Source organism: Protomyctophum parallelum (assembly GCF_964188405.1).
Source record: "Protomyctophum parallelum genome assembly, chromosome: 5".
In the NCBI taxonomy this organism is placed as follows: domain Eukaryota; kingdom Metazoa; phylum Chordata; class Actinopteri; order Myctophiformes; family Myctophidae; genus Protomyctophum; species Protomyctophum parallelum.
In genome coordinates, this window is record NC_139702.1 from 22,633,421 (window position 1) to 22,661,379 (window position 27,959).

At 43.4% G+C, this 27,959-nt stretch overlaps 1 protein-coding gene across 3 annotated transcripts; it reads right to left on the minus strand.

The window, feature by feature from the left end:
* Positions 1-593: 593 nt before the first annotated feature.
* On the minus strand, positions 594-27,320 carry LOC310858627 (centrosomal protein of 95 kDa-like). 3 transcript variants are annotated; one of them, XM_083764820.1, is made up of 21 exons: positions 27,136-27,320; positions 25,571-25,699; positions 25,169-25,276; positions 24,535-24,645; positions 23,515-23,635; positions 21,303-21,421; positions 20,662-20,897; positions 20,100-20,169; positions 17,773-17,840; positions 17,016-17,200; positions 16,306-16,435; positions 15,799-15,916; positions 15,196-15,401; positions 14,594-14,686; positions 14,167-14,314; positions 13,758-13,927; positions 13,253-13,327; positions 6,504-6,656; positions 5,709-5,855; positions 2,622-2,693; positions 594-1,795 (listed from the first exon to the last, which is right to left on the minus strand). In XM_083764820.1, the coding sequence occupies exons 1-21, from the start codon at positions 27,158-27,160 to the stop codon at positions 1,619-1,621; spliced, it is 2,661 nt and encodes an 886-aa protein (XP_083620946.1). In that variant the 5' UTR covers positions 27,161-27,320; the 3' UTR covers positions 594-1,618. The 3 variants fall into 3 exon arrangements, with proteins under 3 accessions (XP_083620946.1, XP_083620945.1, XP_083620944.1); XM_083764819.1 differs by having other exon boundaries at positions 16,306-16,432; positions 20,662-20,900; XM_083764818.1 differs by having other exon boundaries at positions 20,662-20,900.
* Between the last annotated feature and the right edge of the window lie 639 nt (positions 27,321-27,959).

Here is a 27,959-nt window from a genome sequence, read left to right on the forward strand (position 1 = left end):
ATGAAGGAGTTAGACTATTTTAATGGTTTTTAGGCCATCTTGGACGCAATCTTGAAAATAACACCTTTCGGGTGGTCAAACTTTGGTAAACTTTTAGTATGTTATTAGGGACACCTAATACTACAAAAAACTGTTGAGAAACCTTTTGTTGCAATTTCTTTGGGGTAAGGTGCTTTTTTTTCATAGATTTACTTGCCTTAAATTGGCAACCCACCTGACAATGTATTTTATGTTTACTGTTGCACTGGAGACATAGGCATACTCGTTACCGAACCAACACTAGTCTATACTCTATAGCAATGATTTAACATCAGAATACAGAGCTTTTAACTTTTCAACAACAAATGTTTTATATAACCAAAATACATCACTTACAGCACCAACATTGTCCTTTCTTGTTTTGCATTTGTAAAATGTATAAAACCTATACCTGTTCTCTTTGATATAATACAATGTTAAAGAGTGAAAAGAGTCACACTAAATACAGTAGTAGGATGACGGGGCATTTATGTGTCGATTAGACAGAATCCACAATATTGGTATCGTTTGCATTGTGATCATATAAATTGGTATTTTCTGAAAACAATGTTTCATTCATTTCTAAAATCTTTATTAAAACAGCATATTCTGGATTTAATTGATTAATATGTTCACCCCAAATCAGCTTATTCCATTGTACGTCTGTTACAATAAAGCTTTTAGATCTCTTAATATTTGGACAATTGATACAATTCTAGACAACCTGATAATACTTAAATATAATCAAGATGGATAACATTACAGAAATCTGATTATGACCACCCCCTGGTGATCAGAAAGCACAACCAAGTTAGTAAAAAAAAGAGAGTTAAATAAATAGGTCCCTGGCACAGTTAAAATGGTACGGAAGGCATCCAGCATAAAGGTAGGTAGGAAGTCATAAGGAACGTAAATCCTGACAGTGTGACATTCATTCTCAGCATTAGCGTTGCATCCATTTACCCACAATGGTCGCAGTTGGGAAAAGAAAAATGTATTGAATGTAATGTATTAGAATGTATTGCTAGAAGACACAATTTAATAACAGCATCACACACACAAACGCACAGTGAGGGAGTCGTTTTAGGTCATTCTTAAATAATCAAGTATTAAAAACAGTGGAAGAGAAGGACTTGGTCCAAGGTAGCAGCTCAGGTGAGAGGAAGAGTGTTCTAATAGCCTAGCGACGTACATATTGGTTGGGTGTGCATTCATGAAAACACTTCTATTACCGTAGGCACTATTTTTTGAAAAATAAAATAGGGAAAAAGGCAACTGACTGGGTTTACCCAGATACGTACACCTTGACTTTTAGCCCATGTTTTTGTTTAAAATTGTTGAATAAACATGATTCAATTCTATGACAATCTGGATCTCATATGATTTTTAAATATCCATTTTCTTTTCTGGGTAAAAACTAAAAAGGAAGAGGCCAGAAAAGTCATTTTCACAAGGACGTGTCGTACCTTCTGTGTTGGATTTCTAGTGATGATGCTGTCTCTTACTGCATCCTCTCTTTAGTGTAAAAAAAGCAAACTAAAGATTTAAACAAGTATTTCACATGGAGCAGAAAATGCACTCTTGCTCCCCAACTACTGGGTCAGTGCAGACAGCTGTTGTTGTACTGAAAGGAGGCCATTTGAACACGGCCACGGAGCCTCTGGACCTCTAGGTCTCTGAAGTAGTCATCCTCGTCGTTCTGAATCACGGTCTTCTGCAGCTCACCGATCTCACGCTCCATCCTGGAACGCAGCTCTCGCTTCATCTTCTGCAGAGACTGCACAGACAGACGGAAGAGAGGAGTAAACAAGTGTTTTCTCCAGTATTCTCGAGGGACCAAACAAAAGAGGGAGACAGTTGTACAAATGTGACATAAAATGTACAGTGCGAGTAGAAGCAGCTGTTATACCATGGGCTTGTTAGCTTCAGGACATAATCCAACCCCCATAGCAGTGGTTTTCAAATGTTTTTGGCTCAGAGCACCCCTGTAAATAACCTTTTCATCCATGGCACCCCTGAATTACATTGTTACTTTATAGAATAGAATACAATACATACAATTTTGTTATGTCCCCCTACCAGTTTCCAGTTAGAACAGATTGAAAAAGACTATCCTTTTTTATGTTTTATATGTTTTTTCCACTTGAACCCCAGCATCCCTATGCTGGGTTAGCCAAAAATAGCACATCTACAAGCTCAGCAGATCTCTGTGCCCCAGTCTGGAATTAATCTCTTCAGACTATACAAGCGTGTCTGCTAAATGCCAGGTAGCTACTAAATGACATTGTACATTCACTAAACTATGTAAGATGTTGTAGACTCTCCATAAAAGTATTTTGTAGAGTCTACACAATGAGACCAATAATATTAATAATTATAATATGTAACTAAAAGAGCTTATGCCACTCTACTATAAGAACTGCTATTCCAGATCAAGGGTTTGTAATATCACACATGCAGCTGCGTTTTCATCATGTTATGTGGTGCAACACAGTAATATTTAGTAGTGTGCAAGTCATAACTTAGTTGCCCCCCATCTATGCTACAACTAGGCTTCGTTTTGACTTCCATACAGATGGTGTAATCACACCCTGGACGTTTACCTTTTCTTGGGCCTTTTTTCGAACCTGGACCTCGTGCCTTTCTTCTGCAAGCATTTCAGCCAACAACGAGAACTGCAAAAGAAGGTCCATATCACAACTTGAATATTCCTACATTATTGTACTCGGGAGGATATGATGCAAGAGCAAAAGGAAACCATGTATGGTCAAAGTAGCAATCAGTTCTCTGTAGACTAGTATTGTGTGTAAGTTACTCCATTTCTATACTACTACAACACAATACAATAATTTATCTGAATTGTGTCTGAATTACAGTAAGTCTTCGCCGATCTACCTGAAGAGCAAATACCGGACAATGCCGAGACCTGTACGGGTCTGTGTTTTATTATGGTCAATTGGGCCCGGATTGGTTCAGATTCTATTACCTCAGGTCCCGGATCTGTTTATTATTATGTGTAATACCCGAGTAGACCCTACTCAGTGCTGAACAGGGGGGGAAAAGCATGAAGTGCTGCTTAATGATGAGGCCGACTTAGAATCAATCAGTACTGTAGCACAAAATAAGGGGAACTAAACTTGAGCTTCTCATGCGTGCCAGGCTGACAGCTGGGTTTCATTAAACTACTGTATAACTCAATGGGATTCGGATCCCCATTAGCTTCCACTGCCATGGTCGCTAGTCTTCCTGGGGTCCACACAAAAACAACATACAATACAATATACAAACAACAACTGACACTTGTCAGTCTAAATCCAAATTACAATTACATTAAAATACCAAAGATATATAGATAATATAGGTTAAATGTACAAAAGCACATCAATCCAATTGTGTGATCTCTCCCATTAATGTTTATTAAGAGATTTTTTTAAAGAGTATTTACTTTTGATTTGTTTTATGTTTACAGATTCCACTGTTGAGTGGCTCGATAAATGACAGCTTTTGTACAGAAGTGTTTCTGTATTTGGTTTTGGAATATCCAAATACCCTGAGCTTACCTGTCTAGTTTGATATCTATGTTTTAGACCTGAACTAAATAATTGATTTCGGTAGAAATCTGGCTTTCCCTAAATGATTGCATTTCTGTGAAATTCTATAAGACTAGAATTTAATTTAGCCTCTACAGTTAGACATACTAAACTGTGGTGCATCCTAGCAACATTAGTTTTAATCTTGCAGCTCTATTTTGTGCTAGCTATAGTTTTTTAAATATCTCTTTTAGCAGCAGAGGACCACACAACCGTACAATACTCACATTATTAAAAAGGAGGTAAATAGGATAAAAAAATCCCATCTATGTAAACCGAAGCAGGTTGGTGGGCTTGCTCTGCCAGATTTCTGCCTATATTACTGGTCATCCAATGTTAGAGCAATTTCGGCCTGGTTAAACAACACAGCTGAACCTCCCCGTTGGCTACAATGGGAGCAGGAGAAATGTCGCCCATACTGTTTAAGTTCAATAATATTATCCCCCGTGAAATTAGATAAATCCATTTACAATGGATCCCTTGTTATTCACAGTATGATAAGAATCTGGAAACAAATCAAAACATATTTTAGGAACAACTCACTATCTTTTCTGCTCCCTATAGCTGATAACCCCTCATTTCTACCATCCCAACTGGATGATACGTTTGCACAGTGGAAGGGTTTGGGTATACGCACAATTGGAGACTTATATATGGGTGGAACTTTTGCCTCATTTGCTCAACTGCAGGAAAAATATAGACTCCCTAGGAGTAACTTTTTTTAGGTTTCTACAGGTTAGGAACTACATCCGTAACTTTTCTCCCACTTTTGAGAGAGCTACACCTTCATCCCTAGATAGGTTCCTTCTTAATAATACAGTACCAGACGTGAGGGTGTCACATCTTTATGAATCATTTCAAGTGGCAAACCTACCTACTACATCAGCTATTAAGCTGGCATGGGAAAATGAGCTGGGGACTTCAATTTCAGACGAGCTCTGGGAAGACAGCCTTGAAGAAATTAATGCGTGCTCTATCAATTCCAGACATTGCCTTATCCAGTTTCGAGTCATACATAGACTCCATTATTCCAAATTAAAATTACATAACATATACCCAGATATTTCTTCGCATTGTGACAAATGTAATACAATAGATGCAAATCTTCTTCATAGCTTCGCCCTTTGCCCTCGGATACAAAGATATTGGATTAAGATATTTGAGACGCTCTCTGATATTTTGAGTATTTATATTGACCCCGATCCTGTACTAATAATTCTGGGTTTGTCAGACTCCATGCCTATGTTGACAAGAGCACAGAAACAACTCTTCTCATATGGTCTGATTACAGCGAAAAAACTAATTTTGACACACTGGAAGAAGGAGGAGGCTCCTGCATTTAAGCACTGGTTAAATGAAATGACTAGTACACTTCATCTTGAGAGAATAAGGTATTTCCTGAGATACAGGGAGAGCCAGTTTGATAAGGTTTGGCTGCCCCTTGTCCATTACCTGAGTAGAAACGATTAATAGACAGGATACCATTGATATGGTTGACTGTACGCCATTTTCTTTTCAGATGTTTTCCATGAGCTTTCTATCATCTTATTATAGTATGCAGTGTCACTGAGCAGTATGGGTGGGATGGTTAAGGGATTTCTTTCTCTTTTTTGTCTTGTTTATTTTTTCTTTAATTTTGTTTCATAAAAAAAGTATTTCATATCATAATGTTTGTAATAATTTATAATCTGTTCAATAAAAACATATTTGACAAAAAAAAAGAGGAGGTAACACAGGCATTAGTGCTTTCACATTTGGTGTAACACAGGGAGAACATCTGCGTGTAACCCTGCCCCATTTTTACAACAGTATCAATATGATCCCACCAAGTCAAGCACTCATCAATTGTGACACCAAGTAACTTGGTGATGGGATCAATGCTGCGCGGAACGTGCAGGATCAAGGATTCCTTTTTCTTCAATGTGAAAACATGCAATTTAATGTTATTATTTTCTATAAATTACTCTTATTGTAGGGTGCTATGTAGCAGCTAGATTCCACATGGAGAAGCCTATAACTGGCATCTACTGTGTCGGAAATGGACCGTGTAAAGTGGCACTGTGTCTTATGTGTTTCTGTTCATGGAGGTTTCTCTCCAACCTGGTCCTTGTAGTAGTTCTCCATGGACTTGATCTGGTCCTGGTGTCGTTGCTGGTGCTCCAGACGCTGCTCCCTGGCGTAGGCCCTCTGCTCCCGCAGTCGAGCCTTCTGCAGCTCCAGGCCCTCCTCAAACACCTGACGAAACATCTATAGACGAATGTTCAAAGTACGTTTAATCACTGTACTCTCCCTTTCTTTATGTTATAGCTGGGGGTTGTGGGGACTGGGGAGTATGTGACTACATACATAGTACATACATTTTGTTTTGATTGAATTGTTCCACTTTGGCAATGTAAACGTATGTAAAGCCCTTTGAATTACCTGACATGACTATGAATGTGATATGCAAGTCTGTGGTATTCATCATCTCTTATAATGATGATTGCCAATGCAATATAGTCGTGCTGTTTCTGTACATAGAAATGGCCATTTGCTGCTAGTGTTAACTGATCAGTGCATCTTAGAATGACTGGAATCAGTGCATTAGTTGTACACTAATGCCACAGGTGTAAAATAGCTATTGTCATGCACCCAAAAATAACCTACGTCTTTTAATACAGGAGATCAACTAAGATACAATACAATGGTAAGAACAAGAGGGTTGTTTGTTGACATTGACAAAACTAAAAGGTTAGTGCTATATACAGTACAACCTCAAACCAAGTTAAGTCACTAAGATTATAACAATAAACTGGTTCGTGGTGCAACGTTGCAAGCTAAATTACACTACTAGAAAATACAAATGAATGGTGTGATGAAAAACAAGCGAATAAAAATAATGCACCCGCTACCCACCCTCTCCTCCTTGGAGCGTGCCCGCATGAGGCGGGCGCGGAACTGCACATGGTAGTCACTGTGGTACTTCTTGGCTCGGGCAACCTGCTGCCTCTGTTCCTTAAGTTTGTTCTGGGCTGATTTCTGCTGCTGGATACGGTCTTTAAAATCCCTCTGGAAGATAGAAATCTTAGCTTGACACTGTCCAGTTGGTTGTTTATTCCATATTTGAACTGAGGACCGATCTAGAAGCTTGTAGGTCGGCTATTTTCAAAATGTTTGCCTCTTATATTATTTGACAATTTAGTTTGATCAGTTTTTGTAGTATAGTTTGATGCAGTAATGGTCTTTTTCTTTTAAGAAGTATTAAAGTCCACACTGCCAAGGATTTAATTTGAGTACCGGTAACTTGTGTTTTTAGTTGATCCACTAGATGGCGCCATTGGCTAGCCTATGGCTGGGACAGGGGAAACTGGTGGTTACGAACGTAACCCAGGTTATTTAAATAAAACTAGCGAAGCAACTCGCTTAAGGGAGATTGCTCCCTCTGGCGTGATCACAGAAGCATTACATCATACACTCACAAACAATGTAATTGGTTGGGTATGACCACATGGGCGCCTGACCCCTCCCTCTCTCACAGGTATCAGGCGCGTCCTACCATGTTGTCGCCACCGTCCTACCATGTTGTCTTGGAATGTCGCCATTCCAAGATAACATTGAAACTTCTCATGAGGCATGCTCACAAGAAGGGCGTTTTTGCGAGTTGCTTCGCTAGTTTTATTTAAATAACCTGGGTTACGTTCGTAACCACCAGTTATTATTAAATTAAAACAGCGCTCAGCAACTCGCTTAAGGGAGACATAATGCACTCCCTTCTTGTTATCACAAAGTCCAGACCCAGAGTCGTAAGGGTCCAGACCCACTGTTTGCAAGGTATATGAGAGTAGAAGATCTACCTCTCACATCAAAAAACCTCCTGACGGTCATCAACACGTCAAAGGCCATCGGAGTGTCAACACATCCCTCCAGGTTCTGACAGTCCATTACAGTTCCATAGAACGAGATTATCAGCACATCCCCTTGCCTACGGCGAGAGGGAGAGGAAAAACTGAACCTAGAGCCTGAGGAACCAAGGGACCCTTGTTCCCACTAAGAAGCTACACTCAAGACCGCACGCGCCACTGGCGCCGCTGTCACATCCAGTCTGTAAAAGGTCGCAAAAGTTGAAGAGGACCCCCAACTTGCTGCTCTACACACATCCTGAATGGAAACCCCCTTACAAAGGGCCCAGGATGTCGCCATGCCACGAGTAGAATGCGCCCTCACCCTCAGTGGAGGCTGCAGCCCTTTACTCGAGTACGACCGCTCTATAGCTTCCACTATCCATTGTGAAATCCTCACTTTGGATACAGCCTTCCCCAAAGATCTGGGGCCCCAGGAGACAAACAGTTGTGTCGTCTTCCTGCCAGTCGCTGTCCTATCCATATAGACTCTCAGAGCCCTTACCGGGCACAGAGTATGTCTCCTCTCATCCTCCACAGAGGCAAAAGGAGGCGGACAGAATTCCACCAAATCCACTGGCACGCGATCGGCCAGTTGGTTCTTGGGCACGAATGCAGGGTTCGTCCGGAGGACCACCCTCGTCCTATTATCAGAGAACCGAGCACACTCCTCGCTCACCGAGAAAGCGTGGATGTCACTGACCCTCTTAGCAGTCACCAGTGCCAACAGCAGTGCCGTCTTTAAAGACAGGAACTGCAACCCCACCGTCTCCAACGGTTCAAAAGTTGGCCTGGACAGGGAGTCCAACACCAGAGCCAAATCCCACGTAGGGACCACTGACTTAGGTACTTGAAGGAGGCGGGAAGCCCCAGTCATGAACCTACGCACTAAAGGGTGTTTCCAGGCGGTGTCATTGTCAAAACCGACGTGGCAGGCCGAAATGGCCGCCAAGTACACTTTTATAGTGCTGAAAGCCAATCCCTTGTCCATCAAGCTCTGGAGAAAAGTCAAAATGACTCTTACTGACGCCCGTTCCCGTAAAAACCACTCCTCAAATGCGCGCCACTTCCCATCATAGGCTGTCCTAGTTGACTGGGCTCTAGCGCTCTGAATAGTGTCGATAACACTCTGAGGAAGGCCCTCGGCATCGAGATTCATCCGCTCACGGGCCAGACCCACAGGTCAGCTCTAGTCGGGGATGAAATATCTCTCCTCCCGCCTGCGTCAGGAGATCCCTGCGTAGCGGAAGCTGCCACGGGTGGTCGTATAGTAGAGGAGTAATCTCTGACCTCCACGAGCCCCATGCTGGCGCCACCAGAATCACCGACAGACCCTCGGTCCTCACCCTCTCCAGGAGGGGAGGGATCAGTGACAGAGGGGGGAAAGCATACAGCCGTCCCCTGGGCCAATCGTGTGACAGAGCATCCAGGCCCAGAGGCGGCGTGCCTGCTATGGAGAAGAACAGCGGACACTTCGCGCTCCCCTCCGAGGCAAAAAGGTCCACCCGTGGTAGACCGAACCTGTCCCAGATCTGAGCAGCTACTGCGTCGTGCAGGGACCACTCTACGTAGTGGTACCCGCCCCTGGACAGAAGGTCCGCCCCCAGGTTCCGAACCCCCGGGACATGGGAGGCTCTGACCGACCTCAGTCGTTTGTGACACCATAGCGTCAGCCGATGAGCCAGTGCATGCAGCGTGTCGGACCGAAGTCCGCCCTGCTTGTTTATGTAGCACATGGTCGTTGTGTTGTCTGTCCTCACCAGGACATGACACCCTCTGATCAGCGGTTCGAAGTGTCGTAGGGCCAGAAAAACCGCCATCAGCTCCAAATAGTTTATGTGCGCCGCCTTCTGACTGGCGTGCCACACCCCCCTGGCAGCTCTGCCTTCGTGGGTGGCCCCCCAGCCCATCAGGCTGCCGTCCGTGGTGATCATCTTCCTCGAGACCACTAGACCCATGGTCACGCCCTCGGAAAGAAAACACCTGTCTTTCCACCGTAGTAGAGCCAAGTACATTCTCGTTGTACTATGACTGAACGATGTTGATGGTGCTCCGGTATCCTCAGTGACCGCATCCATCTCTGAAAGGGTCTCATGTATAACCTGCCTAGCCGTATAACAGTTAAGGCCGCCGCCATGAGACCAGCCATCCTTTTGCACGTCCGGAACGGGACCCTGCGTCCCACTTGGAACAGTGAAGCACACGCCATGACTGAGTTCACTCTCTCCTCTGACAGGCGAGCTGTTAACGATACCGAGTTCAGTGTCATGCCTATGAAGTCTATAGACCTCGTCGGCATTAATACACTCTTCTCGTAATTTATGTTGAAACCCAATGAAATAAGGTGACTCACCACCCATTTGGTGTGTAGTTCCGCCTGTTGTTGTGAGTCCGACATGGTGACCCAGTCGTCTATGTAACATGCGATGCGGATCCCCCGCTGTCTCAGGGGGGCAATTGCTGCTTGCGTGCATTTCACGAAAACCCTGGGACTCAGGGACATTCCAAAAGGCAGGACTAGGTATTCGTAAACCCGTCCCTCGTACCCGAAACGCAGGAACTTCCTGTGTGGTGGGTAGATTGGAATGTGGAAATAAGCGTCCTTGAGGTCTATACTGGTGTAATAGTCTCCCTGACGCATCATGCGCAACAGCGCCGCATTTGTCAACATCTTGAAACGGAATCTCTTGAGGTATTTGTTTAGAGCACGTAAGTCCAGTATAGGACGCATGCCCCCCCCTTTCTTTTTTCACCAGAAAATACCTCGAGTAGAATCCGTTCATGCTCTGGTCCGGCGTCACTTCTTGAATAGCCCTTTTGTCCAATAAGGAGAGTATTTCCTCCCGTAGGATGACGGCTGCCTGCCCATTCGCTTGAGAGAAAATTATTTTCTCGAACGTGGGAGGCTCCGCGGAGAATTGCAGTTTGTAACCCTTCGAAATGGTCTTTAGGACCCAGGGGTGCGCTCTGCATTCTTCCCATTTTGGAAAGCACCGAGCAAGCGGGCTCAGCGTCACTGTACCGCTTTGTGGTAGAGTGGCGCCCTCCAACGGCCGGGCGGGGTTTTTCCCTAGCTTCCTTCGATCGGAGAACGTCCGTGGAAGGTTGCTGCCCTCTACTGGGCTGAGGCCAGCGACAAGGCCCAAAGGCCCTGCTACTGAAGCCTCGGGATAAATTCTGCCGTGGCGGCCCCGTCGAACAGCAACAAGGCCCAAAGGCCTTGCTACTGAAGCCTCGGGATAAATTTTGGCGTGGCCCCGTCGAACAGCAACAAGGCCCGAAAGCCTTGTCGCCGAGACTATGTTTTGTTCTACTGTCGCGGGACGCTTTAGCGTACAACCGCGCAGTAGACTCATACCCTTCATGTTCTGGCAATGATACAACATTTTTTGTTTCACACAAATCTTTTATTTGCGGGAGCAGGAGGAAATACAGTATTTTGCATAGTTATCTCTGGAACATTTGCAAAAACAACACTGTGGAAAGGTGCATGACACGCGACATTTTTCGCTAAAACGTCCTGTTCCATCAACCTTCTCTTTTTTCTCTCCGGCGGCGTGAAGCCCGTGGCCACTCCGCAAAGTCCCGTGCCCAGAACGTGGGGTAGATGGGAGACATCGTCCGTCTCCAGGCGGGCCGTCAGGTTGGCCATGGTCCCCGAGAACAGATTGTCCTGGACCAGCGGCTGATCCAGAATAACGTTCCTCTCTGCTGTGGTGAGCTGTGGAGAATAGTTGAGCCAACGGAACCTTTCCAGGATTACGATGCCAGCCATGGCCTGGCCAGTCAGACCAACGTTGTACTTAGTGAGGCGCATGATTTCTTTATGAATGCGTCTCAGCTCTGCCATGTTGTCCGGTGTCGGAGCGTCTCCTACTTTCTTCAAAATGTAGGTGGCCGATCCCTGGAGCAGGGATATTGCGTTCATGGCCTTGGCCGTCTTGGTCAGGGACTTGTATGTCTTCTTAGCGACAGCGGACATGTCCTTGTCGATGGGGAGGACAAATGTAGGGTCCTCCTTTTGAGACGCTATTTTCCCGCGGAGGAGATGTCTAGCTACTCTTTTATCCATCGGCGGCACAGCCTCCAAACCGGCGTCTTTCATTCCTGCGCAGTCCAGGTCTCTTTTATGTTCGGGGGGGAAAGTGAAAGAGCTGGGGGCTTGCCAGGATAGCCCGAGTATGCGATCGAAGCCTTTGGCTAGTGGGAGCAGCTGTCTCTGGCAAGGTTTCTCTTCCTCGTCGTTGAGTTCGTCCCACAATGTGCCGTCCTCCGCCACTTGTGGGGCTTCCTCAGCCGGCCATTTCAGCTTGCACCTCACCGTGGCTTTTTTGAAAACCTCCATGAGACTGGAGGCGTCCAATGCCAGTGGCGCACTCGGGGGTTGTGCTTCGGTGGGGGCCGCAGCCTCGGCTCGTGGCTTAGCCGCGGTCTGGGGTACGGTGTCAGTCGGAGGTGCGGTGTCAGTTTTAGCTGCGGAGCGCCTCTCCATTCCGGCCAGGAGGGCAGCTCTGAGCCGCTTCTCTTCCCGAGACAGGGCCTCCGCCGCCTCCTCGTCACCGTCGGAGTCAGAGGATCCCGTGTCAGACCCCGAGCAGTCGGATCTGTTACACGTGGAGCCGGAACTCTCGCCGTCGTCCTCGCCCTCCTCCTCCTCTCCCATGGATTCCCCTGCGTCGTGAGCGGCGTCGGGGTGTCTCTTATTCGGCTTTGGCGGGCCCTCCGAGGGCCTCGCTCGCTGGCGGGGGGGGGGGGGGGGGGGGGGGGGGGGAGTGGTCGAGGTCCGCTGCTCCATCGTCGGCCGAGGCTTCAGCGCTTGCTCGACCGGATCCCTCGGCGGTAGGAGGGTCAGCGTAGTCACTTTCAGAGTAGCGGGAAGGGGAGTGAGCGTGCCTCTCACGCTCCTTTGCGAGCCCCTCCATGTCCCGCACATGGTCGCGAAGCCAGGCCTCAAGCAGGCTTCAGCCCTGACTAGCCTACGGGCTAACCGGGGCTTGGGGATGTCGGTGCAGATAGAGCATTGCCCAGGATTGTGGACGGCGTCCACGGCATGCTCTAAACCGAGGCACTTCACGCATTCCTCGTGTGCGTCCTCCCCAGACATCCATCTCGGACAGTTCTCACAGTGTTTCTGTGGAACCGGGGCCGCGGCGTCGGATTTAGCCTTCCGTCGACGACGCCGGGACGCCGATTTGGATGCAGGAACAGCATCAGACATGGCTCTTCGCAGGCCGCTGCCGTTGCTGGGCTATCAAATGGCGACGTTCCCCGTCTCCAAGTGATATAGTAGAAAACTAATTCAAGCAATTTCCCAAAGCCACGAAATTAGTGTAGTAGTAGTAGTAGTTCGTTTTCGTAAAACCGCAAAGTAGAAGCTGTTCTCAGTGTTGTTTGTGGTGCCAAGATCCCCTCTTGTCCGGTAAACGTTACTTAAGAAAGCTCTAGACTTTGTAGCATGCTCCTTCTCACGTGAGAAGATTCAATAGAATGGCGACAACATGGTAGGACGCGCCTGATACCTGTGAGAGAGGGAGGGGTCAGGCGCCCATGTGGTCATACCCAACCAATTACATTGTTTGTGAGTGTATGATGTAATGCTTCTGTGATCACGCCAGAGGGCGCAATCTCCCTTAAGCGAGTTGCTGAGCGCTGTTTTAATTTAATAATAACCAGTGGCTGCAAAAATGTCCTCCAACCAAGCTCCCACGCAGAGACTCTTTTTCCCCCTCTAAGGAGAGTACAAAGTAAAAAAGAACCTTGGCTCACCAGGCGCTTGTTGTGTTCCTGCTCTTTGTGGATGATTTCCACCAGTAGGTCATGTTTTTTCTGAGCTTCCTCCACCTGGAAGTATAAAATATTTTATCACTTAATGGAAATATGCCACTGATGACAAAATGTCACATCAATGCACTAACACTGACAAAATTGAGGCACTTCCTGCACCACATGGTATTTTGCCCGTCTTTAGATATGCATTACATTTCACGATTTATTATGTGCATGTGTTATCCACATCTTCATTTTATTCATATTTCTATTATAATTATGGTTCTTTCCTCTTTCTGGCCAAATCCCTTATGATAGCGAGCGTCTATGGCAACACGCAAGCTATGTAAGTGCACAACATATGAGGTATTAACCACTTTCAACCTGGCATCCCAATTTTGGGCATGTAATTCTAGCCAATTCTTTTTCCAAAAAAGCATTTAAGCTTGAGAGATAAGCTTGTGATATAGTATGAGATAGTGATTAAAGATGTGATTCTTCCTACCTGACTGGAGAGCTTGCTGCGGTGGGGGCTGCGAGAGGAGGAGATGGCGTGGAGTCTGTCCACCTGCTCCAACTGCTGTTCCCACATACGGCCCATGGTATGGGGCGAGATGTGAAGATGGGGGAGTTCCTCCAAGAGGGTCGGGAGGAGGTCGTTGTCCTTCACCTTCACTGCAAGGGGAAGAGCAGGAATGAATGAGAATCAGATTGTCAGCCAGAGAAAGGAAAAAAGAAAAAGATGATTGTTGATGCTTCCGTAATCAAATTATTGTCTTTACTTTAATGAGTGTAGCTTCAATCACTGAGTTGTTTAGTTTTTCAATTCATAAGGTTGTAGTTTTAAAAATGGTTTTCTGTTATGCACACCCACAAAGTCTCAAGAGAATGGGAAACAGAAAATCTTGATTTACTTGGCTGAGTCTTCCTGGGATAGTCGCATCGCCTGCGTTCCTGTGTGGTCTGCCTGGTGCGGGGCGACTGAAGACTTCGTCTTTTAGCTGGGTCCAGTTTGGGGGTCTGGGGGATGTCCTCTAGTATAGCTTCTCTGTACTCCCGCTCCTTAGCATACAGACAGTTTTTATTTCAGCAAGGTCATAGGTCAAAGTAGCCATAAGCTCGCATTAGAGGTCTTCAGGTAAGCCTGAGATCCGAAAATACCCAGGGTCCAAACCAAACCGGAGCCAGTTCCGGTTCCAAACACAAGAAGTGACTCCCGGGTATGTTCGGAGCGGCTCCCGTATGTCTCGGACCTCGGGTAATGACTAAATCCCATTTTTTGCAGGTATTCTTTCAGTACGGGTTGGTCAAATTGGACCTCTTAATCATTCTGTTACTTACAGCTTCCTGGGCTTTGAGTCGCTCCTTCGCCAAGTTTGCCCGTTCTCTATTCTCAAGCCTTTTCAGCTCCTCCTCATAGGCCTTATTCACCAGCTGCAAAGAGAGAGAGAGAACTTCACTGCTAGTTAAGCTGCATGTAATGTATTCACATTTTACAAGCTTTGATCACAGCTTTGAAAATATACAGGCACGCTTGGCACATAGTGACAAGCATATCAAAACTGCACATTCTGAGACATTAACAGTCAGACATTTAATTAATAATTATTGTTGTTTTTTGGAACATTCATCTTCCAGTAAACATAGAATATATGCATCATTTGAATCAAGAGCTACCAGTTCAGCATTGTTTTCAATTAATTCCAGAAATACCTCACCCACCCAAGTATTCTAATCATGTTGTTTTTTGTTTTGTTCTTGTTTTATATACTGCAATCATGTATTCTGGATACACTATATTTCTTGTACAATACTACAATGTTTAATAGTCTTGGGCTATTTTGCCTCAGCCTAGCACTTTAGCCCATATTTATATGCTCACTGTATTGTTTTTATACTGTGCTGAATAAATAAATACAAATACCCTCTGTCACTACCCATACCTCACTGTGTCGCCTGTGACTGTGTTTGTGTCGTAGATCTGGTCGCCGTGTTCGAATAGGAGCAGTGAGGTTGGCTTGTCTCCTGTCATCCAGGCTCAGTGCCTCCCTTGAGTTGCCCTCTGGCTGTCCTTGCAGGGAATGACATGGCCGCGGTGGAGATGGTGACAGGGAACGTGTCCGGTGAGCGGCTTGAAGCTGAGATGCATCTGGCAGAGGGTTCGAGGCAAAGTGTAAGGAACTTTAGAATTCAGGGTATTTTCTCACACCTATGCCCTATTATATCAATGCTTATATAAACACAAGAATAACGTAATTTCAGTAACATCCTAGTGTTGTTTGCCAAAGATAGGAGTAACCCACCAGCTTTATCTATACACAGCTAGATGGGTTATCGCTCTACTGTGTTCCTCAGCCGCAGCTCACAGATAACATTTGCATACTGTTCAATTGACTTGCAAACTCTATGTAAAACCCCAGACACAGTGATGACCATCCAGAAACATTTGAGAAAGCAGAAATTTTAACTGGACAGACTACAGAGCATGAGAAAGTGTGTGTGCCGTGTGCACCGTGCAGTATAGGACAGAGAATTAGAAATGGAACCTGAGTGTGGTCCGGTGGTCCTGCGACACTCCATGACACTGTCACTGTGGTGGGACTGTGTGTCCTCCTCTCTGACGTCAGTGGACTCACCACTCTCACCCAGCGCTCGCTTTAGCATCTACATGAATACCAAAACAAGCACACACACATACATTCACATGAAGTTAAAGCCAAATGCACATCATTGAAGGCTAGTAAAAAAGATATACGGTGTGTGTGTGTGTGTGTGTGTGTGTGTGTGTGTGTGTGTGTGTGTGTGCGAGCGCGCTGGCGCGCACACACACACACACACACTAATGAAATCAAAATTCTTTTAACAAATTAAATGTAAGGAAAGGAAAATACTATGCGAAACTTATACAAGTAATAGCTAACAAATGCATCACATGCAGAAAAACTTCATGATATACATCATAATGTTTACTTGCAAATAAAAAACATGTCAGCTATGCTTTGAAATGCCTGTCAAAACACCCCCACCACCACACAGAGAAACAATGTACCCACCTGGTCAAGGTCCTCCAGTCGTCGGGACAGCTTCTGTGACATGTCCTGTAGCTCCTGTTCCGCCTGCCTGTTCTTCTGTCCATGAAAGGACAGAGGCTCCCTGGAATTGTCCTCCCCCACTCGGATACTGCTACTCGTACAAAACATGAAACATAGAAAATCAACGATGTGTGAGTAAGTACATTTTATTTATATACACAGAGACAACTCACAAAGTGCTTAAGTTTAACATACAGTGAACCCCTTTTGGTGTCTTACCCCCTCAGGCCGGGAACCCATATTTGGGTTCTGTACAGTATTCAAAAATTACAAAAAAGTGATGCTGCTATATAAATATTTGAAGTTTTTCAGAAAGCTTAGGTAAGGCTTTAGAAGCCGTTTTTAGAATTGGCCTTAGGCCTAAATGGATTAAAAACAAAACAAGACATTAAAGCAGTTGTAATGTTTATGACAGTATTCCGTTTTATCCACAAGGGGGCGCTTGGCAGATAGAACAGAAAAGGTCTGTACAATTAATCTCAAACGGGAGCAAATAACACAAGCATGGAAATAAAATATAACATCGGCAAATGCTTGTACAAATAGTAGCCCTCAAGACCCGTGGAAGAGCATTCGAGACCAGCAGACCAATGTATGATGCAAGATACAGCAATAACATTCTTTATTCAATATTAAACGGCCTCTCCAAAATATCTGCCTGACAATCTCACCTGAGACCGTTCCTTTCCTCATATGGAGGCCGACTGTCCTGTTGGTGTAGGGTGGGGCTTACATCCTCCTTGTCCTCATACGCGGCTGTGCTTTGTGCTGTGGTCCCCACATGGTCCGACAGGGAGAGGAAGAGCACGTCTGGCTGGGTGCGGAACAAGACCCTCCTGGGACCACCGTTAGTTGGCTGTAGACATAAATAGTTGAAATTACTAAAAAGGCCCCAGAGTACGAGATGCCACTGGAAAGGATCGGGGAAAAACAAACAAGAGAATGGGGAAAGGGGAGAAATTAAAGGAACTAGAGCTGAGCCCCTTGGGCACTGGCCTACTTGGAGCGATGAAAGTTGGAAATGCATGCCCCACCCAGTTATTATGTCTCTGTCCCTTTTATGCCCATATATGGAGTTCTTTGTCAGGCTTGCGCAAATGTGGAGTCTATGCCGATGTCAGTACATCATTGTGATGTCAGAACAGGCCAGCTCTTTATGGAGATCTAGGGGTGATCAATAATATTTGGGCCCTGTCCAGAGCCTGGGCAGGCTTGAATTGGTTCTGTGTATCCCACCGGCTCAAGGCCGGGCTCTGCACTTGTGGAACATGTGAGTTACGTGGATTACACACATACGTACACACAGAGACGTGGTGCAGTTATATTAGGATAGGAATAAAAAAAGCCATTACAATCAAAACGGCTTCCAAAGCTCTCAGTAACCTTTGAATTATGATATAAACCTTAAGAGATTCTGTTCTACTGTACCTTTAGTTGTTCACCGTCCTCCACTCCCCTGGTTCTCTGACGACTGGAGGCAGACTTCTCACTCAGAACTGGGAATTAATAGATTTTTCTCTTTTAAGAACACACAAAATGCAAACACAAACCCACAGACAGAATTTCAGGAACAAGACCTTATATTAGCAACCATCTAAAATGCCAAATTGATTGCAAAACAAAATTATATTTCCAATACTAATAACCCATTTGTACCTGGTGAAACCTATATGTTGTTATACCTTTGAATCCAGGAGCTACCTAGTTGTTGCTATACATGTTTTTTTTTTTTTAGGTTAGGTTAGGTCAGGGGTCGGCAACCCAAGATGTTGAATGAGCCATTTTCGACCAAAAAAATTTATTCAAAATCTATCTGGAGCCGCAAAAATGTAAGCCTTAAAATGCTTATATAATGAAGACAAAAGGGCTGCAAGTGGATATTAGCCTATCTATCAAAATAAAAAGTGCGCTATGGTTTAACTTTCATTACGGGCACGTTCGGAAATAGCGCACTGAGCGCACTGTGCAATGCAAACTAATATAGGCGAGTGCGCTTCCGTAATTGTCTGGAAGAGCATTCCATGTTTTCCACACAAGTGTGTCGTGTTTTGGGAGGTTTACAATATCGGTATTTGCCTGTATGCTTATTAATCTGCAGTGACAAACTATCAAACAATAAAAAAGTAACGTTGAAAGACATTTCCAGGGAAAGCATGCTAAGTTTGCATGAATGAGAGAAAGAGGGCTGTTGCAGTCGCAGAACTGCTGAAGAAAGCAGAAGGGAGCAAAGTCAGCAAACTAACTTTTAAGAAGTGGATCGCAGCTTACTCCACCACTCATGCTGGCTGCTGCTATAGTTTCGTTGCAACACGGGAGATAATACGTCTATATGACTCCTTCAACGTCTATATGACTCCTTCATATACTGTAGTCACCGTCTGAACGGCTTGCCACGTTTTATTTATTGTTTGATAAGTTTGTCACTGCAGATTTAGCCATGGTGCGTCATGGCAACTGCAGCCTGTTTTACGCAATCGCTACATTTACATTGTAAACGTGTACATAAACATTCAGATTCCAAATATAAAGTACTCGCCACGTGTGCCACTGGTGTTAAAATGTTGCTGGTACAGCGATTAGCATTGCTGCATCCCGCGTTGTTTAATAAAAAGCATTTTTATCCGAGCTGTTATTTTGCCATTGGCTTTCAACTACGCGCCCCCAACCGGTGTGCAACTGTGGATTTCCCAACCCCGTTTGAGAAAAGTAGCCGGGGCGCTCGGATAAAAATGCTTTTTATTAAACAACGCGGGATGCAGCAATGCTAATCACTGTACCAGCAAATTTCTAACCCCCGTGGCACATGTGGCGAGGACCTTATATTTGAAATCGGAATGTTTATATACACGTTTGGACTGCGATTGCGAAAACAGGCTGCTGTTGCGTCATGGGCTACTGCAGATCAAGCATACAGGAAATCCATCTGCATTGGCTGTGAAGGCATAAGCGTCTGTCCACGAATTGTTAAATCCTCTGTTTTCGTCTGCTATCTTTCTTTTTCTCCCTGTAGAAGCCATAGCGTAGCAGGCACCAGCCTCACACACCCACCGGTTTGTTTATAATAGTGTCTGGCGCGCAGCATGCGTCGCATGCTATGACGCGAATTTTAGTTGACATTATTGAAACTTAATATTTATTCTACACATTTTTACAAATTTGGGAAACTTAAGAATGTTTCTGTCACGTTTTGCCTCCTACAGAAACCATAAATGAAAAATAAAAATGTGAAAAAATAAACTTTATACATTTTCATCGATTTTTTTGTAATGCTACAGAGAGCCACCAGGGGAGTGCTCAAGAGCCGCATGCGGCTCTAGAGCCGCCGGTTGCCGACCCCTGGGTTAGGTTTTAGAAGGTGAAATCGGCCTCAGGTCTAAATAAGTTAAAATAGTATTATCGCTCTGCTTTCAAGAGTAAATTAAGCAAATGGCACCATTTTAAACACATACATGTAAAATTGGCAGCTGTAGCTTAGTGGCTAGAGATGCCATCTGGTAATAAAAAGTTTACTGGTTCGTCACCCAGGCCTGGTATATGATCGAAGTTCCCCCAAGCGAGACACTTATCCCCTTAACCCCTAAATGCTGCCCCATGAGCACTCTTCATAATCATAACCATGTGAGCAACCACCCAAAGCTGAAAACATAAATTTCCCTACAGAACAAATAAGGTAATAAAATAAAAACTATTTTATGTCAAGCACAAAGTTGAGATAAATCTTGATTCAGTATCCATTGTTTTCCATTTTCACTCACCAGGAGAGTGGCACAGGATAGGAGATTGTTGTCCATTTGTATAAACTGTATTTGCCATTTGCCTTGAGTTCTAAGAGAATGTGGATAAGTGAGAGAGGCAGGTTCATGCAAGTCATCAAACTGAGTGGAGGTTAAATTAATCTTATGATGTACTATTAAAGCAATGGAAAATCTATATTTCTGTACAGCAGGAATATTGACAATAACACTGATTAACATTTGTAATGATATGAGCAAATCGTATTTCCCTGCTTGATTACTCATGCCTGCCCTTTTAAAAAGTTGTCGTCATTGAATGAACCCAGGAGTAATACAACATTTACTACCCAAACTAGAGGACAGTGTGCTTATGTGTGTGGTTTGCATGTGCTAACCACACACATAAGGTTTATTATTGTACTAAACAGTCCATGGCCACACTGCAGCATTATAAACTTACAGTACAGTCATTTTTTAAGATCTCAAGAAGATGCCAAATTATGCCCACGTAATAAGCAAAACTAAATAAACAAATATGTAAATGGTTGGCATACTGTTGGTAAAGTTCATAGTACAAGCTCACCTCTGTAGTGATGGGAGCGGCCTCCTCTTCTGTGTGTCTGTGACTTAGCCCGTTGGCAAGGGGATACTGGCTGGGTGAATACGGGGCTGCGTCAGGCCTGTGGGGCGTCGTGGTCTGGTAAGGGGGCTGTAAAGGGATGGCAGCTGGGTGCAGGGATTCCCTCAGTAGAGATGCCTGGGTGTCTAGAGGGTCAGAGGTGGGGACAGGTTCCAACAACGAGGGAGGGACCGCCACGACTGCTGTAGGGGGAACAAAAGAATGAATGCACTTCATTCAATAGCTAAGTAAGTACGACACTGTGTGAGTTGATGTCTGCTGATGCCAAACTAAATCATGAAATTATAAATATGTTCAAACAACCTATTGATAAATCAGATAAACTGCTACACAAATGTGCATTATTTGATACAATATATTACATATCTACACACCAGTGATTTAATGCAAAACTGCTTGAAAACAGACCTTAAATATTTGATGCTGTAATGAGAAATGAATATTCAAGAAATGTATGAAATTGTGTGTTTTATATCCATGACACTTTATTTAGGTGGCATCAAAATGTGCATAAAGACAATAAGATACTTATAGGTTTGACAGCTAATTTAAGAAAAAAAGCTCATCATGTTTGTGGGTCTAACCTTCTTGTTTGGCTGTGAACGTCCGTGCAGTATCTCCCAGCCCAATGAGTTCATTGGTCGATCCCGTCTCTTCTGCATTCCAAGAATGCAGGGAATGTTTACTGGACTGGACAGTGGACCTGAGAGAGAAGAGTAAGGATGACCTATCATTTATTCATCCAGTCAGATAACCTATAATGTATATAATAATAAGTCTTTAAGTCATTTTCCACTGATAAGACAACACAACATGAATACAACAATCACCACAGTAAGAGGGAAATATATATAATTCTCTCTACAGATTCCATGTGGTCAAATATTTTACAAAATAAATGATTTAGTACTCCCTTCAATACATTTTGTACTAATGTATTTTAGAGGTTCCTCATTCCTGATGTGCCCTGAGAAAGGATCTTAGAAATGCAGATTGGATCAAATAAACTCTATTGATGGCATGATTGCACATCAAACCATTGCTTTTATTATTTGTTATTCTTTCGTTGTTACTCTGCATCATTGGAGCACCAGCAGAGAACACAAATACTGTACTTTAATTGTAATCATTGGAAAGAATACAAAATATAAACACATTTAAAAGACAGCACTGAGCACAGTATACTGTAGTGTACTTAGACTGCAACAATGTAACGAAGGAAAAAAAACATTGGACAGCTAACAGATCCGCCTTTCTGTTTAGAAATGAATTAATGGCCCTGGTGAGCGCTGAGCAGAGCTACCTAACTAGCCATTGTGTCAACAGAACTACCGACACTGATAAACGCACAGTGGGAGAGTCATGTACTAAGACAAGGCACTGTTTTCCAAACAATGGGTAGGGAGTACTAGGGACCCATTTGTGGGTCACGGAAAATAACCCCAATTTCGGACCCTGATGATGAAGACTCTCTAGCAGAAACGTGTAGGTCGTTTAAAAAAAAACTTTTGCCTTTCTAATCCATGATAATAAAGGCTTTTTATGGCTCAGAATTACTTTAAGTTCACCTTTCACACTTGGATATCAGCCAACTACTACAAGGGAAGGAACTTAAATATGTTTACCTACCAGCTCCAATGAGCTACTGCTAACTATGGACCACGCATCGCTTCCTCTTCTCTTAGTCTTTATTCAAAAATGTTGCATATATTATTTTTTAGTTAGTGAAAATAGGTGATTTAGAAGCTCACGTGTTGCATCTGAGTTGTAGATAAGTCTATTTTCACTAGTTTGGGTTCAGATTAAAAAAATAATCTTCTTTTGGGTCTCAAGCTAAAAATATTGTGAAACACTGTACTAAGGCACTGTTTCTCAACCAGTGGTCTACTCTGGAGTAATACATACATACCGTACTCGTTTCTCCTATCTCATACTTTAAGTTGTGTGCAGGCGGGGAATCTCAAACAGAGTGTAGGCCTACAAAGAGGAGTTCCAGGCGCCAGATCACGTTCGAATTATTATCTTATCTATCTATAAGTTTAATCACGTGTATCTGCAGCCATTATTAACATTGTGTGTGCCCACACAACACTTTCAAAATAGTGACCCAGGGTCACTTTTTACATAATTTTTTTTACTTTAAAAAGAAAAGAAAAATAAATCGAGTCCTGTCGGTGTTTGCTGTTTGGAGACTAACCAAGACAACTATTCCGGTGAGATCGATCCTAACGTGTTCTGTTGGATTATAACTACTAACTAAGGTTTACCCCGTTTGGTTTCTTTGTACAGTTTAGAGCGGAAGAACTTTTCATTTTTTGGATAACTTGGATCAATTAAGGAACTGTTATAGACTATCGCGGGCGTGCGCTTCCTTTAAAGAGGACGGACGCGGACTTTATTCTTTATTTAATAGTAATACCGAGCGGGTTGGTGCTCCGCTGACTTTGGGGGGGGGGGGTATTGTTTATTGGACATTGTGTTTGTAACCCGATGCGTTACAGAGAACTGTGGGACTTGTTTGGGGTGTGAGGGGGTTTGAAAGTAATTATTGTTTGTTGTTTTCCTGTTTATTTATTAGGGAGAGACGGGGACAGACGTCTTTTGTAAAGTGTATTGGTTTAATTGAGAACCGTTTTATTTTGTCAATTACTTTTCGTGGCATCTCTATATAAAGCATACAGACCAAGCCTACAATCCTGTTTTTTTCCTTAGTTAATCATTTTCATTACTGTGTGAAGGGCGATTGTTACAAGTGGTTAAAGTAAAAAAGCATGATGAACTTGATCAAACACTCACTGTGCACTGGAAGACTGGGATGCTCTCTCCAACATGGCATCCTTCTGCTCTGTGACCTCAGGGGCCTCTGGCCTGATGCTACCATGCAGGACATCATCATCAATGACATTGTCATTCGGTTCTTATTAAAGAAAGTGGAGAAATGCAGAATGAAAGAGAGAGTAAAGCCCATCACACACCGTCTGCGACCACCGCGCGTCAAAACAGCCGCCTCCATTATTTTTAATTAACCTATCGCACACCGGCGGCGTCCGACGCGCGCTGACGCCTCGCCTGACGCGCCGATAGAACCAGTTCTATTTTCCAGGCGGCAACGCGCCGCGTCGGACGGAGCCGGTGTGTGTTGGGCTTAAGACAGAAAGCCAGGAAGAAACACAGCGAAGTAGTAATGAATGAATGAATTCAGATTTTAAACAAATTCAAAACAGCATAGAAACAGACATTCAATAGAGAGTAGAGACAAATTAATGTGATGTGGGTGGTATGTCCCACTGTACAAATCACAGCAGAACTCACATCAATGTCACTGAGATTGCGGTGAACTTTCCACAATAGCACAAATGCTCTGTATTCACAACAACAAAACAACACCCACAGCTTCAAAGTTATTTTATCCCAAAAATGAAAAAGTGCATTTTCCTGGTCTTAATCACTTAAGTCTTATTTTATACTAAAACATTATTTTTTAAAGTTAGGCCATCTTATAGCCTCTTACAAGATCACAACACGTCCATTATTCTGAGCCATAAAAAAAGGATATAATTTTCACAATATATTATGGTCACAATACCGATTAAAGTATTTGGTCAAAAATGTCATGTTATATAATTTTGTCCATATCACCCAGTCCTACAGTATGTCCAGCCCAGCCCTATGTCTGGATCAGACTTGTGCACAGATGGATGATCTTATCCACCCAGCCTTGTGTCTCAGTCAGTATAGCACTGAGAGTAAGGTTTTCAATCACACTGAAATAATAAGCATCACAATTCACAATAAAAAAAGGAATCAAACTCATACCTCCGTTCTGTGAGTCCTCACTTATCTGCTCGTTGAGATATTCCAGTAGGCCATCGAAGATTTCCAAGAGGTTCTTGATGGACTCTCTGTCCCCTATGACCACATTTTCCCCTACGGCCACAAAGGGAAAACTATTTTAGGGGTTTCCTTTAGATCTCCAACATTACAGTACAAAGGGGTTTGTGTTGTGTGTGGCTAAGGCTACAGCATAATGATTATGGTAATCTGTAGTCTTAGCCATACTTACATACAATACTACCGACAGGCACAGACAGTTAAAGGACCACTTCACCAACTTTCAGCCTTGTCTGTAACTGTTCCTCCTACCGTGCTCATGAAAGATGGCAGCATTTCTGTCTACTCCCTACTTGTGTCTGCGGACAGTTCATAGACATGTCTACAAGTGACATAATCATCAAGGTTTCAGTTTGGTCATTTCAAACCGGATTGAACTTTCCAGGGAGAGAAAGACTGTAGTTTCTATTAGCTTGGAACCACTATCGATGATGTCATTGGTATGCAGGTTCTGAGTGAGGAAGGCCCAATAATACAAAAGACAAGGTTGATAATCTGTGAAGTCAGGTGATATTTTAACAAATTAGTTGGTACAGTAAAACAGTACAAAGGGACATACCCGTGATGTGTGATAGGCTTATCTGAAGGTAGTCCAGGGCCAGGGAGTCGATCACAGACTGAACGTTATGTACATCATCCTCCTGACTGCCCGGGGCAGCAATATAATCTAAACACAAACAAAAATAGCATGACCAATACAAACAAATGCTCAAAAATCCTTTCATGTTTGCATGTAGACCATTATGCCCATTAAAAAGACGTGAAAACATATGCCCTGTTCACATAGCCCCCTAAATAAAGTCTTGTGATGGCAGGTTTGAAGTTCTTAGGACACATTCTTAACATTCTAAACATGCACAGTGGTCTTAACAAAAAAGGGGGGAATCTCGAACTTTGCAAATGACCCAGCTTACATTTAAGCTCAATTAGCCAACTTTATGGGTTGGAAATTAGTACTCACCTGGAACTTTCTCCCCCAAGATGTTCTCATACAGAGCAACAAAAACATTGGCATCACAGTCTGTCAGCTTCCTTAGCCTGAGATTTATGTGGCATTTGCTGAGTAAATCGTTCGCCACATCCACCCAATCTGTATAAGAAAGAAATTTCGTTACCCAAAAGACAAATTTATTGTCTCCACCAGGCCGAAGGCATGGGGGGAGAGTATGTTTTGCACTCCGTCCGTCCGTGTGTCCGTCCGTGTGTGTGTCCGTGAGCAGCTAATCTCGGCCACCGTTAACCCGGTCGATGCCAAATTTTGCACACACACTCCCTGGATGCCAACGATGAACCACAGTACAGTACACCTACAGATTTTGTCAAACATCGCGCAAATTGGTACACAGTCTCTCTAGAGCCATTCAACGAAACGGGTCTTTCAGATTTCTCAGACTCCATCCTGATTGGTTAAGATTGGCTTCCAAAGTTCACAGGAGTGCTCAGTTTCAAACAAAATGCTGCAAATCATGAACACATCGCGTGATTTCCGTGAAATTGTGCACGCACATTCCCACTAGGCCGAGGAAGAAATGCCACATGAACAATTTCAACTCAGCCTCAAGGTGGCGCTATAACTGGCCGAAAAGTGTTTTTACCTCTAACTGCACGGATCTGTGGATAACTTTGTATGCCAACTCCCTAGTTTACTTTTGTTGCCCTTTTATCCAACCATCAGATGAAGGCAAGCTGCAATGTCCTACATTCCTATCCTGGTGGAGACCTGTGCCCAGAAGGGCACTTTTTCTAGTTTATATTGATTTAAAACAGGACAATCCAACTTAATGTCAATAGGCCAGTACAAAGCAAGTAGGTCACTCTACCCAGTAAAAGTATCTGTATTATTCTATCCATTTGTTACTCTGAGATTCTACAAATGTAAGTGTATAATATATTATGTATATATTTGTACACTTTAGAATGCACACCTCAAAAGGTGGTTGAAAGGTGCGTAGGCCAAAAGTGCAATTGCTCCAAAGGGGATCTCTGATAATACTAGACCTAGAATGCCTGTGATCATTTATTATACATACTGTATGTGTAATTACGGTGTAATTATGTTGATTGTACAACAAGAACAATATACTGTATGACAGATTGGCGGGTTTTCTCTGCTTGAAAGCTCTGATACAGATAAAGTACAATCTCCTAGGTGACATCAACTTGCCAACGTTTAGTCGCGGGACTAGAGCGGCAAAAGAGAGAGAATCAGGGATGACTCGTAGTAGTATTGGCAACCATGAACCATTAGACAACCTTAGATACCTATAGACAGTGAAGTTATTCGAATCGTAAGTAGAAGGTTGTTGCCTGGATACTCTGTACAAATGTAATAAACTCGTTCTGTCTTGCTGCTCCTTTAATACTTTTAAATAACGGCAAACGCCACCAAATCATGCCTAAATATGCGACTGGTTGTTTGGTCAACTAAAGCTATGTAACGTTCACCAATTTCCCTCAACAGCAATACAATGGGTATGTTGTTAGCGGCTAATGTTAGCTAGCTACTGTACTGGTTTTTCGTCTTACCTCTTTCTCCCTCTTGGGTTCCCATCAAACAGCTGTCGAAAAGAGGCCGTTGAGGCTCCAAATGTATTTATTTACCAACAAAAAAATGTGTCCTCGAGTAAAATACAGTACATTTCTGAGCATACGTCCTAGAAGTTAGTTTCGCTTAAAGGAGGAACTAATGTAATGTTGACTAAACAGGGAACTCACAGTCAGCCAGAGTTGTCGATACTCATTTAAATGCAGTTGTTCTCCTATTGGATGATCCGGTCGTTCTTTGTTTCCGGAAGCACGGCAAGAAGCACGGTAACAGGATATAGGTGGCCACTGGGGGCGGCACCTTAGAGTATATATTAATATATAGTATAGTATAGTATAGTATAGTATAGTATAGTATAGTATAGTATAGTATAGTATATATTATATATATTATATTCATATATACTCTAAGGGCGGCACACTCATAGAGTAATAAAAGCACACTGGGCACTGGAGTGGGCACCAAGAGGCTGTCGTATACTGTATCCCCAGGTACAGCATACAGCATATCTTGTGCAGAATAAGCAAAAACACTAATTCCAAAAAGCTTATTTTCTACTATTACAGGTTTTCTACCATAGAAGAAAATATATATTTGTACCTCAGTGAAATAAATATAAAATTATCCCCAGAGTAGTATATTGCATTTTTAATTATTTAATAATGCTTAATTTTAATGCTTAAAATCTTGAAATAAATGTTGTCCCTGACTTTACTAACTGTAAATGTCCCCTGACTATTTCTCTAGGGCAGGCAAATGACTTCAGCAATAGCATATATTTTTTATAGGAAACCCTACACAAGAA